This window comes from Vipera ursinii, assembly GCF_947247035.1.
Source record: "Vipera ursinii genome assembly, chromosome: 1".
NCBI lineage: Eukaryota > Metazoa > Chordata > Lepidosauria > Squamata > Viperidae > Vipera > Vipera ursinii.
In genome coordinates this window covers 270009824-270028353 of record NC_139512.1, presented here as the reverse complement: position 1 = coordinate 270028353, position 18530 = coordinate 270009824, and the positions used below count along the sequence as shown (strand labels likewise).

General features: G+C 39.0%; 1 protein-coding gene across 2 annotated transcripts in view; it reads right to left on the bottom strand.

Annotated features, from left to right (window-relative positions):
• The window catches only part of AIG1 (androgen induced 1), a 93473-nt gene that overhangs the window by 3049 nt on the left and 71894 nt on the right, over nt 1-18530 (bottom strand). For both annotated transcript variants that reach the window (XR_014493181.1, XM_083368537.1), the window contains exons 4-5: nt 8042-8157; nt 3861-4024 (exon numbers count right to left, since the gene is read on the bottom strand). Coding sequence is in view for 1 of the 2 variants with exons in the window: in XM_083368537.1 (XP_083224663.1) it covers nt 3861-4024; nt 8042-8157 (280 nt within the window). In the remaining variant the exon portion in view is untranslated. The remainder of the gene's footprint in view (nt 1-3860; nt 4025-8041; nt 8158-18530) is intronic.

Sequence of the window (18530 nt, the reverse complement as noted above, 5' to 3'; positions counted from 1 at the left end):
TCCTTTGAGAGCTGTATGCAATGAAATTTCATTTTAATGTATGCCGATTAGTGTACATTCTAAGTTATTATTCTATTCTATTCTATTCTATTCTATTCTATTCTATTCTATTCTATTCTATTCTATTCTATTCTATTCTATTCTATTCTACTCTACTCTAAAAGGCATAAACGTTTTACAGCTCACTTCATTGAATCAAGTTGTTGATCTGAAAAGTTGCCTACTAAGGTTCTGATTTTTGTACAATACATGAAAAAAAAGCTTTGGAATGAGGGTGAAGGTTTGTTCTCTGAGCTTGTGGTTTGGTTTCTGAACGTTTCATTACCAGGCTAGGTAACATCGTCAGCAGAGTTTAGGGGATGTCAGTGTTCTTCTGTTTATAAAGGCTTGAGGTATAGGTGTGTCAAGTGAGGCTCTTGTGATGAGTCAGGTCTGCTGAAGATGTTACCTATCCTGGTAACGAAACGTTCAGAAACCAAACCACAAGCTCAGAGAACAAACCTTCACCCTCATCTTACACCCAAGCTACAGATATTGGCCACTATTGCAAGCTTTGGAATGTTAACAAAATATAAAGCTTCCAACCAAATACAAAATTAAGTTATTTTTATTGATAAATTTCAATAAAAATATTTGTTTCATATATGAAACTGTATCACTTGGAAATGTTTTGAAGTACAATGATAAAGACTTAAGAGTGGTTCATTTGTGAATAAGCCACATTTTATTGAGATTTTAAAAAATTAACAATGTATTTTTTCTAAAAAATAAAAAAAGTATTTTTTAAAAAATATCATACAATTAACAAATGATAGGTACGTTTTCTCTTATTGTTTTACGTTAGAATACTGCAACTTATTTTTATCTGCGAATAAACATTCAGCAAGTAGTTGACACAGTTAAATCCTTGATCCGAATAGTCCTTCATTTCAGGGCTTCTTGCTAACTCTAGAAATGTTTATTCAGGAGCTTTCTCTGAAATAAATATGTATAGAAATGCAGCTATGGTACAAAGCCCAATCTATTTTAATACTGCTATTCTTTCTTTTTACTTTTTTTGTATAATTATATTGATTTGAAAAATACCAATAATAAAAAATGATCATCTAGAGCAGGGGTGTCAAACTCAATTTCATTGAGGGCCGCATCAGCATTGCAGTTGCCCTCAGGGGGCCGGGTGGGTATGGCCTGGGTGGGCATGGCTAGAGTGCATATGGCCTACTGGGTGGGCATGGCCAGCTCTACATCGTTCGCATCAAGGGTGCCTATGGGGGCCTGGGCAGGAGTGGGACAGATCTGAGGGTCTCTGGCAGGAGGAGGGTCTCTGGGCCAGGGCCAAGGCAGTGGGGGCCGTTCCCTCACTGTTTCCAGGATGGCTTCGCGGGCCACATGAAACCACTTCGCGGGCCGGATCTGCCCCCCCCCGAGCCTTGTTTGACATGTCTGATCTAGAGGCTGCTATTGTTATAGTTGAAAAGGAGATGTGACCCTTTCTTTAACCTTTTAATTGCTAGGTGTGGAGAGCTGGCTACCTTAAAATTCTAAGAAATATGGGCTCTTTTCAAAGATGTTCCTATTCTGTTTTCAATTATAGCAGGCGTGCAAGGGAATCTAATAGTAATGAAATACATAATAAGGAAACAATTGAGGTTGGTTAAAACCAATCGTTTAAATACAGAGAGCTGTGTATTGCTGACAAATTCAAAACAATCAAATTGCAGTCAAAGGTTTAAGAAAACAAACAATGGCATAGCTCTAGGAAGGCATTTTGGCTTTGGACCCTACACTGGTGCCAATTTCTGGTCTTCTGTTTCCTTTGCTGCTGGAGGAACATTTTCCACTGAGTGGTTTAAATGTTATTGCCTTTTATAAAAAGGTCATCTAAGCTTTGTTGAAAAATATTTCATTGCTGATGGATCCAGTGTTCAAAATCCTAGCATCTAGGCTTGTGAATCAAATCTGGCCTGGAGAATAAGGCTTTTTTTTTTCTTTTGCTCATGTTACTGGTTTACCTTGGAAAAATCAACTGCAATTTATTTATTCTGTTCTGTTATTTAAACATCTCTTGAAAAAGAAAAAAAAATGTTCAGATTAAGAATTTTCATTTGTAATTCCTATTTTTGCCATCTCGTTTCCTACATCTGGCATGTTCAGACTACATTATTTTGAAACATGTCAGGAACTTGCAAACTATTTTAAAAAAAAAAAACTTTCTGACTTGTGTATATTTCTGAACCTTCTTTCTGTACGACCTGCAAGAAGATATTGATGAGTATTTTCCAAATATTTTACATCATCCCTCAATATTTTCATCATTCTCCACAGTTAATACAAAGTTAATACATTTAAGCAGTGTCTTCACTGACGCAATGAGAACACTGCTTAACTGAATGAATTCATGGGCACATCCATGTCATTTTCTAAGCAACAATAGAGAGGTTGTTTGTGTCTGCCTTTCTCTTGCATACTCAGATGAGTTATTCCCTACTACTTTATGGAAGTCTTCTATCAATCATGTTTACCTTCTTAAACCCAGCAAGATTCTGCCACCTACTGAGAGACTTTGCTACCTCTTTTATAATTACGATCAACCAAAATAAACCAATGTTTATATTTGCTTTTGAGATCTTCAGAACATGTTTAAATGGCTTCAGACATGCTACTCCTGTTCTATTTTATGCGTGTGATGGGGTGAGTATGATCTTTGTTGTATAAATCCAGGGGAACTGGTTGAGTATTGATTAAATCCAGTAAAAAGGTTAATTCATTAATTAGATTTAGTATTTCTATAAGCACAGCCAGTATCAGCTAAAGTAAAGGTAAAGGTTCCCCTGCACATGCGTGCTAGTCGCTTCCAACTCTAGGGGCCAGTGCTCATCTCCGTTTCAAAGCCGAAGAGCCAGCACTTGTCCGAGGATGTCTCCGTGGTCATGTGGCCGGCATGACTAGATGCCAAAGGCGCACGGAACGCTGTTACCTTCCCACCGTAGTGGTCCCTATTTTTCTACTTGCATTTTTTACATGCTTTCGAACTGCTAGGTTGGCAGAAGCTGGGATGAGTAACAGGCGCTCACTCTGTAACGCGGCACTTAGGATTCGACCGGCCAAACTGCTGACCTTCTGATCGACAAGCTCAGTGTCCTAACCCACTGAGCCACCGCGTCCCTATCAGCTAAGTATCAGCTAACATATCAACAAAAGGGGAAAAAGGGATAGGAAAGAAGCAAAAAAGTCTAATCAGGCAGATGCTTTTGGCTACGAGCTAGCACTAATGACCTCTTTTGCTGTCCAATCCTGTTTGTTATTATTATTAATAATTACGTGAAATAATTATTATATTTACATTTTATTTATTTATTTATTTATTTTATTACATTTATATACCGCCCTTTCCCGAAGGACTCCGGGCGGTTTACAGGGTGATTAAAAAACCAAGATACAAAAGTTAAAAACAAATTTTAAAAAAATTATATTTGTCCCTGCATAAATAAAACCCCAGTTAAAATTAAGATTAATTCTCAGCCTGGGCCAGAGAGCTCGAAGAGCCAGGTCTTCAGGTCCCGGCGGAATGAACGGAGGTCGGGGGCAGTCCTCAGCTCCACTGGCAGCTGGTTCCAAAGGGCAGGCGCACCCACTGAGAAGGCCCTATCCCTGGGTGTCGTCCGCCGGCAATCTCTTACCGGTGGCACCCTGAGAAGACCCTCCCTGTGGGAGCGCACTGGACGAAGGGAACTTGATTATTTTAAGAAATAATGGAGTTACTTTGTAAAAATATTTCAACAGTAATAGTAAAAGCATAATATATAATAAAAGTAACGTATAATTTTGTATTCAAAAAAGTTTCTCAATCTGATACTCACATTTTTGTGTATCCCATATGCAGTTGTTTAGTACTTCACCCAGCAAGTAAAAGATGTTTATTACTACAGTTACAGTGGCAAAGAAGACAATTTTAGCAGTTGTACCAAGGTAATCCAGGAGAGGATATACCCAAACCCCAGTCACATGATATATCCAACAGACCCTAAAAAAACCACATGTAAAAATACTATTAATAATGATGTATTCAATAAAAACAATAAATATTCACTTGTTTTCCTAAGGGCTCAGTCCAATGTATGATTGCTCAGAAACCACTCACACAATGGGGTTTACTCCCAATTAAATTAGTATAGGATTACAGCCTTCATAGATCCTATCCTGAGTAGGAGACAATAGTTTTCTTCCTCCATAGAAGGATCCATCCATCAGAGCAGAAATCTATAGACCTAACCCATTCTATGTAACAACTGTAATACTACTTGATTTCCAATCAATATATTTAACATTACTTACAATCAAAGCAACAAAAAATGAGGTATCTGTAGAAAGCAAGGAAGATAATTTCAACAGAGATAAGTTTGATTCGTTAGCAAAATAGCAAGGAGAAAAACGTAAGTATAGAACAAATATATAATATATGGCCCAGAAACCTCCCTAATACACTGGAGTAGAAAAAGGGGAAGAGAAACAGCACAATTAGATTCAAAGATCCTGTTTATAGCCACTCTCAATAAATGTAGTTTTAGCCTTCCCCTGGAGTTGCTTCTTGATAGTCTGTGGGGTTGACAGCATATTCTAAGTTGTTGTCTATATCAGGCACGTGCAACACTGATATATTCAGATTTGAAGTCCAAAAAGTGTGTGGGTGCTTGTGTAACACCTGTCTGCAATTCCTTAAAGCAGCTGCATTTTTTTTCTCAGCACTGAGCTCTGAGAAAAGCTATCTGATTTCAGAGATTTCAAGTATTATGTGTGACTTCCCTCCGGCTCTAAAACCCATTTTTGCCTTTGAAGCCAAAGCACTGCCCAGATCTGTGGTCTCTTTCTATCCATGCATCCATGCTTCATTCAACAGGAAGGACTGAATTTATTTACGTAAGCTCATTAGAATTTCGATAATTTTTACTTCTTTACTGAAAAAAAGTTAGGAAGCCATAACAAAAGAACTCGAGCAACTAAAACAAACCCTATAGATCAGACATGTCAAACTCGCGACATCATGTGATGTCACACAACGTATCGGGACGGTTTTGCCACTGTTGGCAATGGGGTGGGCTTGGCTTCTGCATGATGCGTCCGGCCCGTGGGCCAGCAGTTTGACACCCCTGCTATAGATAGAAACAATATTAGCAATAGCACTTAGACCAGGGGTCGGCAACCTTAAACACTCAAAGAGCCACTTGGATCCATTTCCCAGAGAGAAAAAAAACACTAGGAGCTGCAAAATGTGCACGCGCGCATGAGGGGGGAAACTTGATTGAAAAGTTTAATTAAAAAGAAACAGAGCCTGCTGTCCATGAGTTCTCTCTCTCTCTCTCTCTCTCCCCCCTCTGTCTCCCCTCCCTCTCTCCAATCTTCTGCTTACCTGGCAAGCTGGCTTCACGCTGTTCTCTCTATTCTCGGACAAGCTGACAGAAATTCTTATTGGTCTGGCTCTCCTGCCTTGCTTTCTGGTGCTTCCTGTTTCCTGTGGAGACGCAGCAAAGGCAGGAGCCCTGTCCAATAAGCTTGTCAGCTTTTCAGAGAACACACACACACAGAGAGAGAGAAAGAGAGAGAGAGAGGGAGGGAGAGAGAGAGAGAGAGAGAAAGGAAAGCGCAAGTGCCTCTCTCTCTCTCTCCAAATGGCAGAGAACGACTGGGAGCCGCAGGAGAAGGCTGAAAGAGCAGCAAGCGGCTCCAGAGACATGGGTTGTTGACCCATGACTTAGACTTATATACTTCTCCACAGTGCTTTACAGCATTCTCTGAGCAGTTTACACTGTCATGATATTGCCCCCAACAATCTGGGTCTTCCATTTTACTGACCTTGGAAGGATGAAAGTCTGAGTCAACCTTGGGCTGGTCAGGGTCAAACTCCTGGCTGTGGGCAGAGTTATCCTGAAATACTTCGTTTTAACCACTGCACCTTTTGCATCTTTTTTTCATGCCTGATCCTCTCTTTTGTGTAACAGGATCAGTTCACAAAAAGTTCATAATGAGAAAATAAATCTGGAAATCAGTCTGAACCTGCGTAAAATGACCTATTTTTTTATTGTATTTAGATTATACACCAGTTTGCATAGCTCCGTTGTTTAAAAAACAAGTTTGGAATTGCACATTCACAACTTTTGGATATAAGTGAAGAGTTAGCCAGACCAAATTTAAGGTGAAGTAGTACAGGATTAATCCTAGAGATTTTGAACTCTATAATCTATGTCCTTGAATAAATTGCCACTGTTTGTTGCCCTCAAAGCAACATTACAAATAAAGATCATATTAACAATGAAAAAATAATGGACAAATTCTACATCAAATATAAAGATAGAACTACCTATGACTAACCAGTTAGACCAGCCAAGGTTTGTTTAACACATTATAATTGGTCTCGTTATCTTTCTCTTCTCTGGAAGAGTGGCATTACCAATATTCTTGCAATGTCTATGTAGGGAATTGCAAAAAGTAGTACGGCTGTCATGGAAACATTACCTGATGGCCTCTGTTGTGGATTTCTTTCCTCCTTGAATGCATGCTAACTCAATATTGTGCAATAATAGCCTGATCAACCTGAGGCATAAAGCTTCCATACAAGATTATTTGTTATTAACTCTAATGAATGCTTTCAACAGTACAATTGTTGTACTGCTTATTATTAGATAAGCAGAAGGGAACATGCATTAAAATTCATTTTAGAGTCCCATGCTGTAGCCATTTTGTTGAGTCCCTACCATTTTCTGATCTTATAAAATAACAGACAAGTTAATATTGAATATGCCTGGAAAAAAGAAAAGTCTGAATTTCTGGCCAAGGTAAGCAAAGAAGAAAAAGAAAAGTAAGAATTTAAATGCACATATCTCACCTCTAATATGGGAGCACAGAATGAAATTCTTGTTTCTTTGCAAGAATTAGAAACCACAGCAATTTCAACTTTTGTTTATAGACTAACAACATTTACAGACACACTAACAGTGCAAACTGTTTCAAGATATTCAAATCTACTTTTCCACTGGATTATCCCCTGATTTGTGAATATAGACTTGGCCTAAAAAAGAAATGCTTTTGGCAAGTAAGGCAACAAAACCCACCTCTTGAAATATTATGACTTCAGAATCTGAAAGCAGAGGTTACAGCCCTAGAACAGGCATGTCAAACTGCCGGTCCACGGGCCAGATGCGTCATACCAAAACCACGCCCACCCCATTGCCGGCAATGAGGAAAAAGTCACAATACATCGTATGACATTACGTGACATCACAAGTTTGACATGCCTGCCCAAGAACTATGAGGGCATATTAGACTTCTTACAGAACTGATTTGGCTTTGGGTAGAATAGGGCAAAATTGTGATTTACATTATTTATACTTCTGCTTCCTGAGTCTATTGATCATCCTTCTTCCAAGGAAAGTTTCCTTCCTTCCTTCCTTCTTGCAACCCCCCAATTTGCATCTATTAGCCTGAAACTGAGCAATAAATCTCCTCACAAGGCCCAATTCTGCCTCCATGTCAGAGATGAAAAATGCAACACTTAACACTCTCATTTAAAAATTAGGAGGGGTTTTTTGCATTTATTCTCTGATGATTTCATTCCTTCAGAAAAGCCTTACAAAGGTTAGTTTGTACTTTTCCTATTTTAATCAATACAGAAGATCAAAGCTTTGGGTTTCTTAATTCTGTTTCAGATTCAGATACCAGCTTGAATTGGGCAGTTTCAATTGCTTTGAGTTAAAGCACCCTTCTGCATAAATCCTCACATTGAGACCCAAGCTAAATCTTGTTATATTTGAACACCTCACTTTTGTGAAACTGAACAGTGAAAATTGATGGGAGATTGATTGGAAAAAGAAAAGAGCATAGAACAAATGCCTAAATTATGTCTTATGGGGGGAAAGTCCCTAAAAATATAAGCCATACAGTATCAGAAAATCCACAGTGTGAAACTTTTCATCAAATCCTGCTTGCGAAGTTGGCAAGACTAAGATATCAGTGATTATATTTCACAATGTGAAAATGCATTTCTTACCATAAAATGTAGCAAACTGAAAAAGTGCACACGGCAATCAGTCCATAGATCCTGCTGGGATATTCATGATGGGTCGTTCTCATCTCAATTAATATAAAAGGTAACACAGTTGTATGCTACAATGAAAGCAAGACAGGAGAAAACAAATCATACGAGCGTTTTCTATAATTTATTAAGCAATGTATTAAATTAGCAATAATCAGCTCTCTCAAGAACATTCCAGTGATCCCTTTAATTCCAGCCATTCATTTTATCTATTTTTTTTTATCCTTGTTCAACTTCCTTCAACCTTGCCAAGCATTGTATTCCATTATCCACATCACCTTTCCAAAGTATATTAGTTCTTCTGTGCTGATCATTTAGCCTTCTTGAAATTAATTACTGTATCTTCTTTTTCTTGCTCTTTCTCAATGTCCATAGCAGAATTGCTCACCAGCTCTCGAACGTGCTGGTGGTAACAATGCAATAATTAACATAAACTGAAGAACAAATAATGTCTCTAGTTTATATACACTGCTTCACAATCACATTACACAGTGTGATCTGTCAATTATTATATATAGAAGCATTAAGTTTTAAGTGGTACTATTTAGACTCATAGATAACAACCAGACAAAGATCAGTATAAATGCAGATTCAGCTGCAACAATTACAGTATAAAGAAACAGTAAAAACAAACTTACTGAAAAGAAAAGATAGTAAGCAAGAAACAAAGGGCTACTATTGTTCCAAGTGCATAAGAATCTTATGTAGATATCCCAACAAATTAAGCATATATGGAAACAGAGGAAAGGAGCCCCCTGGATCATTGGTAGCTGACTAAAAAAGAAGAAGCAGTGGTAAACATCAATGGAGAGCTTTCACAAGTAACATATGAGATTAAAAAGAATCTCCCAAGAATCTGTTTCGGAACTGATGCTTTCTAATACATTTAAAATGGAATGGGAATTAACAATAAAGCATTGGATATTTAAAACAAACAAACAAAAAGCAATGAAGAACTTCAGAAAATTAACTTATAGACCATATAGGAGCCATGACCAGGGGGCTTTTGCCCAGGTTTGCCTGGTGCGCCAGCTGCAGCCCTATCTGGACCGAGATGCCCTACGCACAGTCACCCATGCTCTCGTGACCTCCCAGTTAGACTACTGCAACACTCTCTACATGGGGCTGCCCTTGAGGACCACTCGGAGGCTTCAGCTGGTGCAGAATGCGGCCGCGCGAGTTGTGATGGGAGCTTCCCGATACTCCCATGTAACACCTCTTCTCCGCGAGCTGCATTGGCTTCCGGTTGCCCTCCGGGTGAGATTCAAGGTGCTGGTAATGACCTATAAAGCCCTAAATGGCTTGGGTCCGGTTTATCTAAGGGAACACCTGCTGCCGGCATCAACTTCCCATCGTCCTGTGCGCTCCCACAGGGAGGGCCTTCTCAGGGTACCGCTGGTTAAGGAATGCCGGCGAGTTATTCCCAGGGGAAGAGCGTTCTCTGTGGGTGCGCCAGCCCTATGGAACCAACTTCCCACGGAGCTTAGGACTGCCCCCAACCTTCGTTCATTTTGCTGGGACCTGAAAACTTGGCTCTTCGAGCTGTTTGGCCAGACTGAGGGGTTTTAATTTTTAATTGGGTTTTAGTTTTAAATTTTGGGGACTTGAATTAATTAATTGTTTTAACTGATTTTAATTTTTGTATGTTATGCTTTTAATTTTCCCTGTAAACCGCCCTGAGTCCTACGGGAATAGGGCGGTATATAAATTTAATAAAATAAATATAAATTTAATAAAATAAACTTTAAACTGGCATTGTAATCTAACTTATATTTCAACATGCAAGCAATGGGTATTATGACAACATTGCCCCCTCCCCAACTGTTCAGTGAAAACACATAAGCTGGAGTTTGGCAGTTACAAGCTTCACATTGAAGATTAACAGGGAATTAAAATAATAGTGCCAATATCATTTTTTAAACAAACCTATGGTGTGAGCACACCTGAAATATTGTGTGAAAAATGTTACTTGTAGAGGTAGAAAAGTTGCAGAAAAAATATCAAAATGTTTTCTCTATTATGAATGACAATATTTGTGGTTTTATAGCTTAGGGGAAAAGGTGAGAATATGGCAGAAATGTATAAATACAATATGCATCTGGAGAAGGTGAATAGACAGATATATACCTTTCTCATATAATACTAAAATCCAAATTCATTCTATTAGCTAATGATAAATATTCAGAATAGAAGTATTTTTCTTATAGGACACAGTTAATGAGATTTGTCAATGAAAGAGATCATTACAGGCAGTATTTGGATGGAATAAAAGATGGTAAGTCATACTCAAAAAGGGTAAAGCTATCTACAGATATTACTGATGTCTGTATATCTTTTATAATAATGATACACTTTTTTCTAATGAGAATATTAAGTACATTTAATTTCTATTTATGCTTCAAAAACCCAGGAATCCGTAAAGTGTTTAAGATTCGTGCAATATAAGCTATAAAATATTTTGCTGAGTTATTTTGCTTGATTGAGAAGTCATTATTCCTTTGTTATTTCTACTAACAAAATTTCCATTATTCCAAATGGCTCCTGTTACTAATAAATCAGAAATGGAACAGGTCTACAATCCATTCACAACAATTTTCTTCAGGTGTCTTTTTATAATTGATAAGATACTGATATAATTCAGAATGCTGCATATAATTCCTGATGCTATCCTAGCTGCTCCACTAGTTGGGCAAGCAGAGAATGAAGCAGTTCACAATTCATCTACTATCACTTCCTATAGTTACATTAATAGACTTTTTCCATCAGCTGATAACCAAATATTGTAATAATCAATAGCAGACCAACTGTAGGTTAGTCTGCTTCAGAGTGACATATGAAAATTTGATTATGAGGAGCAGGAAGAAATCCTGTTTCTATGCTTTCTTTAATGGATACAATTATCAGTACAACATTCAAATTCCACATTATAAACTGGGTAATCAGGTTCCTAAAAAAAAACCCTCTGAAAGAGAACTCTGTTAAATATAAATAAACCATCTCAGAATGGACTCTAATCACACAGAAATATCCATCACCCTGACCTAGTGGACCACCACTTAAGTATGAACCTGCAATGCGCTGCCGCTCCCAAAAATGCCAGTGCAGCTCTAGGATGCATCAACAAAGAGATAGCATCAAGTTTGCAAGAAGTGATAGTACTGCTCAATATTGTACCAGTGACGCCACACTTGGAATACAGAATCCAGTTCTGATTGGCCCAATACAAAAAAGAAGCCGAGGCCCTAGAAAGAGTGCAGAGAAGAGCAACGAAGATGACAAGGGTTCTGGAAGTTAAATCGTATGATGAATGGTTAAGAGAACTAAGTAGCCTACAGCACAGAAAGTTTAAGAGTGACATGATAGCAGTCTTCCAGTATTTCAGGAGCTGTCACAGAGAAGAGGGGTCAACCTATTCTCCAAAGCACCTGAAGGTAGGACAAGAAGTAATGGTCGCAAGTTCATTAAAGAGAAATCCAATCTATAACAAGGGAGAAATTTCCTGTCAGTGAGAACAATTAATCAATGGAATGGGTTGCCTCAGGTTGTGGGTGCTCCATCACTGGAGATTTTCAAGAAGAGATTGGACAACCATTTGTTTAGAATGGTATAAGGCTTCCTGCTTGAGCAGGAGGTTGGACTAGAAGACCTCCAAGGTTCCTTTCAATCCTATTCTGTATTGACTTTCTGGACACCTACTAGCCACTCCTACCCTCATCCTTTGTCAATGTTTAGCAACCTCTCAAACTTTTTACTCATGCTTTTTACTGCCTGTCCCAAGCTCAAGCATTTGTCCAAGAAAAAGCATATCCTCCAAAATAGTCAAGTTTGGACTCTTCTAATGATGCATGCTGCAAATTGTTTTGAATACCTAACAGAAGTTTAAATAGGAAAAAGTGTAAACAAATGCCACCAACCAGAATTCCTGCCTTTCAGATGTCAAGATAAATTACATTATAGATTGCCACACTTTGTTAAACTCTCATCCAATCTCCACCCAACATGATACATGTCTAGAAGTAACCCATGGCTTCAGGTGTTCCACGTTTCAATTTCTAAAGTGCCTAACATTTATTTTATGAGCAATCAAATGAAAGAGAAATGTCAGAGTGAAAAAAGAATGAAAAATGAAAGGTTTTGTGCTTAATAAAGAGTCATTCCAGTGCTTCTCTTCTTAACTTCAGAATAACTACCAATTAATGGAAAATGCAAGTGGGAGGGGGCCTCTTCTTGCCACCTGCTATCTGGCTGTCCACTATGGACAGATGTTCCTTTGCGAGACTAGATATTCCTTCGATCTGAACTTGTTACACGGTATATTTTTGTTCTTGTTTTATGAGGCATCTTCTATCTAGAAAGCAACCATTTTATGCCATTTTAATTTAAGTTCAATGAATGCTATTGTAGCTCATAAGTAAAAACATGCAATTATCACTACATACAATAAAGCCTGCTGCAGAGACATAATTATATCTATGCACTGAACTTTTAAAAGCAAAATCTTTTTTTGACTTTTGAATGTGGCTACAATACTGCCTCAGGCAAAGAGTATTAAGTTAGTGCTAGATGAAGCTACACTGCCAAGCATGCACCAGTATAATTAATCAAATATATTGCCTCCAAGAGGTTATTGATTTCTGGCCACGACACATTTTCCTTATGAGGTGGCGCACTGTTGGTGCCTCAAATGTCCTGGCATGCATTTTTCAGTGACTAAGCCTTAATCCATCTCCCTGGCTCCTTGCCACTGACACACTGACATCTGCAACTACTCATGTCTGACAGTCTCATGCATGAACTATGTGGCTTCAGAGTTGGACAAAATTAGTACAGGAGTTTTTCAGTATACTCTGAGCATAATCAAAAGCAGATAAGTAAGGGGTCCAATTTTCAGAGGATAACATACCTATTACAAATATCATTATGTAAAATTATATACACATTATCTTCTGGTAAGATTGCAGCAACATGAAATATATTCATTCAAAGAATTAAATGTTAATATTTGGGTCCGGATTACCTACGGCAGCACCTGCTGCCGGCATCAACTTCCCTCCGTCCAGTGCGCTCCCACAGAGAGGGCCTCCTCAGGGTGCCTCCGATCAAAGAATGTCGACTGGTGGCCCCCAGGGGGAGGGCGTTCTCTGTGGGCGTGCCAGACCTGTGGAACTGCCTTCCGGTTGAGCTCCGGATGGCCCCCGACCTGCACTCCTTCCGGCGTGATTTAAAAACCTATCTATTTGAACAATCTGGCCTGGTCTGATGGGTCTGGGGTTGGATTTAAATAAGTTCTTAACACATTTTTAGTATTGTATTCTTGGGCATAATTATTTAATTTTTTAAATCTTTTTTAACTTTTGTATTTACACTTTTGATATTTATTGATATTTATTGCCCTGAGTCCTTCGGGAGAAGGGCGGTATAAAAATTTAATAAATAAAATAAATAAATAAATATTTTGTACAATGCCAATTACTATTATTTAGCATTTTATGAGAACATGACAAAAGAGAAGCTTCTCGATGCTCATTTCTAAATAGTTCTCCTATGAAATAAAGAAAATGATTTTTTTTTATTTGACAGATGAAGATCCTGAGAAGAGAAGCAAATATATGCAATGCTAATATAATATACGGGCAGAATCACAAGCCTGGGACAGTGTGTTAAACAAACCACAGTAAAAATATTGTTACATTATTAACATTAATAATTCTATCTGCCCCTTCCCCATGTTACATATTGTTAGGATATAAAGTATACTGTAATAGACATACCATGTATCACATATACATACAGTACGTAAGATATTAAAAATACTCCAACATTTTTGTGAAGCTTCTCGATGCTCATTTCTAAATAGTTCTCCTATGAAATAAAGAAAATGATTTTTTTTATTTGACAGATGAAGATCCTGAGAAGAACAGAGGGGCAGTCAAGCACCATATCTAAGGCTACGGCTGGCATGATAACCAATCATTTCAATGGAATGCTTTCTACATGTTATTGTCAAAGCATACTTCTGAAGAGTCCAACCACAATCCCAAATGCATTTATAAGCAGTTCCAACTTATCTAGTACCATTACATTACTGTATGCCTATGTAAAATTGGTATGGGATAAAACTTTAACTTTTCTGGTGTCCCAAAGATGCTTTTTCAAAAGGCAACTAGATTTTTTTGTTTTTACTTGAAGAAGTTTCGCTTCTGAAGAACTGAAGAAGCTTCTTGGATGTGACATGAAATGTCTTCAAGGAAAAACAAAGGAAATCCAGTTGTCTTTTGAAAAAGCACCTTTGGGACAATCCTGACTGGATGACTGAGAATCTCCCTAGACATTTTCTGGTGTGTAACCTCTGGACTGTTTAGTCAACGGTAATGTGAACATTCACATATCAATATCTAGAATTTTTCTTTTTCTTTTAGTAGTTAACAGAAATACTACAGACATTCATCCAAACATTATATAATGTATCTATTATGATATTTTTTTAAAAATTAAGCATGATTAAATTAATTTTATATGATGAATCAATGTTTTATTTCAAGCAACACTATTTGGTGTTTTCCTAGCACAGTGTTTTTCTGGTCCGTAGGTCTGAATAGGTAGGTCCAGGGCTTTTTGTCTCATAGAAAGCTCAGAACGGCGTTCTGGCACCTTTTTTTGCACACACACACAAAAAAAGTTTTTGCACAAGCTGTGCTACTCTCTCCAAACTCGCACGTCCTACTTTGCTAGCTCGTCTTCCGAAACTTCAAACTAGGACGTGAGAGTTTGGAGTTGGAGGAGGCAAACGAGGAAAGTAGGATGCATGAATTTGGAGTTTAGAAAGGTGGGCATCCGATGGCGACTGCCACTTCGGCACTGTCAGCGAGATAGTTTGCACGGGAGCGGGCCGGTGAGGAGCACATGGCAAGGCTACCGCTCCCTCTGCCATCGGCCAGCCCTTAGCAGGCGCTGAGCAGAGAGCAGACTTGCAGCATGACAAACCCCCATGGCCTGGACAAAGCCCCACGGCCATGGTTGCGAACTCCAGAGGCTTCAAAAATGCTTCTGCTGCTCAGATTGGCCGTGGGGGGGAGCAAAATTGCTATGCAGCCCTAGATCTGGGCGGCAGAAGCGGCAGAGAGAAAGAGAGATTGAGCCAGCAGGGAAGCAAAAGTGTGGGGAAAGGAAAGCATTGCATAGTAAGCAAACTTACAAAAAGGGGATCTCTCTCTCTCTCTCACACACACACTTCCCCACCCCCTTTAATATCATGTCTTCCCCCACCCCTTTAATATGTCTTCCCCCACCCCTTTAATCTCTTCCCCACCCTTTAATATCATGTCTTTCCCAACCCCCATTAATATCATGTCTTTCCCCACCTTTTGTCTTCCCCCACCCTTTAATGTCTTCCCCCACCCCCTTTAATAAATATCTTCCCCTTCCCCCTAATATCTCTTATTCCACCCCCTTTAATATCTCTCCCCCATCCCCTCTAATATCATGTCTTCCCCCACCTCCTTTAATATCAGTGAGGCTCCTCCAGTGGACTATGACCTGGCCGCTCACCCTGGTCCCATGCCCCCTCTGCCAGAGACCTCAGATTTGCCCCAGTCCTGCCCAGCTCCAAACAAGTGCCCCTGATGCAAGTGACGTTGAGCTGGCCACACCCACACAGTAGGCCATGCCCATGCCAGATTAACAAGATGAGTGTTCCGGCACCTTTTTTTTTAAAAAAAAAAAAGCACTGGCATAGGTCTTGCTTTAACACTCTTTCGTCCTGCTTTAATTCTATCAAGGGCAGCAATTCTGATCTGGTTGCATCTAATTGTTGACTATATGGACCATGGCATAAAACTGGATAAATATAGGAAGTATCTGACAAGAAGTCACACATACGAAAATCAAAACCTTTTCTCCTTTGTTCCAGAAATAATAATGGACAAAAAATAATGAACTTAAGTTATAAGAAGGTAAATTTTGACCAACAATTAGAAAAACTACCTAAGGCAGGGGTAGGCAACCTCGGCTCTTTTATGACTCATGGACTTCAACTCCCAGAATTCCTGAGTCAAGCTGACTCAGGAATTCTGGGAGTTGGAAGTCCATGAGTCATAAAAGAGCCGAGGTTGCCTACCCCTGACCTAAGGGAAATGGCAGTTGGATACTAAAACCAATGATTAAAAAGTGTTTGGCTCCCTTTCATTGGATATTTTCATGTAAGGATTGGAAAATTGTATGTTGGAGACTCTTTAATCTGGATGCCTGCAGTGAACAGGGGTGGAGGATTTGATATCTAAACTTTTCAACTTTATGGTGCTATAATTCTAAATAAAAATTTGAAAGATAATTTCATCTTTAAGTAGTTTACACAAGTGATGACCATTTTTTGTCCAGCTAAAACTTTTTTAAAAAAACTTCTGGAGTAAAGCTTTATCATGTGTCTTCAGTTCATTCTTGGGTACATTTGATCTAACCCCCTCCATCAGTGGGGTGTTGGCCCTGTTATTTTTTTGTATACATTCACTTGGGTTGTATACCAAAAAATGCTTTTTTGGGTGTCCATTACCTTTAAAGACTGATGAGAATAATTCTGCCTCTTTTTCTCAATCCCACCAATATTTACAAAACAAAGAACTCTGCCAAATGTTTTACATTGCTCATAATATGAGACACTTGGGAGATATTTGTGAAGGCTTAAATTAAATGTTTTCCAATAACATGAATAATAATGATTATTGACAGAGCTAATGCAACTTAGTATAAGTATTTGCCCCCAAAATGGTTTAGGGTCCCAGTTACTGTAGGATGGTAGAATCGCTTTTGAACTTAACAAAAGATCCAAATAATAAATCTTCTTTAGTTGCATTTATTTTTATCTATTTGGTATTGAGCGGAAGGAAGATATTGGTTTCTGGTTCTACTACTACAGAAAAAAGTATACATCTGCATGCACCAAGGGTAGAAATAAAACTCATAAGCATACTCTACTTTCACTTTCGCCCATAAACAACTACTTCCATTATTGTTACACTGATATGTACATAGCAGGCTTTGTATAGAAAAATTGTTATATTAAACATGATGGGGTGATGTTAATATTTGCTTATCACGGAAATCTCATTGGGGCTCATTTTAGCTTTGTACTTGTTTAGATTTATTACTATTGTTTTTTTATGACTATAATACAGAGGTTACCAACCTTTTGGGCACCAGGGACCAGTTACGTGGAGAGAGGTTTTTCACAGACTGGAGAGTGCATGGTTTTGTGTGCTGCCTGCATCCTGCTGATGGGCTTTGCGTCTTTGTGTGGACTAGTTGCTGGCATGCTGCGGCCCGGTACTGGTCCACGGACCGGGGGTTGGGAACCCCTGCTATAACAGATTTAGCTATTATGATATTTCACTTTAATTTAGGCAATTGTTATTCATTATATTCATTATTATTCCCATCGCCCAGTGCGCTCACACAGGGAGGGCCTCCTCAGGGTGCCATCGGCTAGACAATGTCGGCTGGCGACCCCCAGGGGGAGGGCCTTCTCTGTGGGAGCGGCAGCCCTGTGGAACCAACTTCCCCTTGAGCTCCGGATGGCCCCGGATCTCCGGTCCTTTCGCTGCGGCCTTAAAACATTCCTTTTCCATCAGGCTGACCTGGACTGACAGGGATTTTTAAAATGTTTTTAACTTATTATTGGGGCTGCTAGTTTAATTCTTTTTTAACTTTTGTATTATTGTATTTTTATTGTTGTTAGCCGCCCTGAGTCCTTCGGGAGATAGGGCGGCATATAAGTCCCATAAATAAATAAATAAATTATATGTATTGTTGGGCCTGCTATATGTCCAAATAAAACAAAAAGCAATTAAATTAAAAAAGTGAATCTGAGAATTACCCTTCATTATGAACTAATACTTTTACCCACAGAAGCAAATAATTATATTACAGTTAGGCAACCCATGAACTAGATGTCAGACAAAGTAGATGTTTTTTAACCCTTAAAGTACCCTTGCATGTTTTCATAAAACTGATATTTATCTTGTATTAAAAAAGAACTTTTAACACTTTAATTCCATGCAAAGACAAAAAGACAGAAGATAACAGTTGTGCAGATTGCATCACTCTGGGATGTCATGAAGAGGCTTCTGCCACTCCCAAAATGGCATCTACTGCCAGGATGTCACTATGCCCCTCTGCACATGAAGACCGTGTGGCAAATCAATCAGTTGTCCTTCCCAAAGGTGACCTTCAGAAAAGGTAAGTGAAGAGGGGGGGAGACTCAAAGATGTGGGACCCAATGGGGCAGGAAGCAGGTCCAAAGGACTCAGCAGAGCAGGATGGGAGTAGGACCACTGCAGTGTCCCTGCGGTCACTCATAAAGGCACGCAGATTGCCAAGTGCCTGAATTTTGTTGACGTGACCACAAGGGTGGTGCTGCAGCTGACAACTTCAGGTACAGGTCATACGTCCC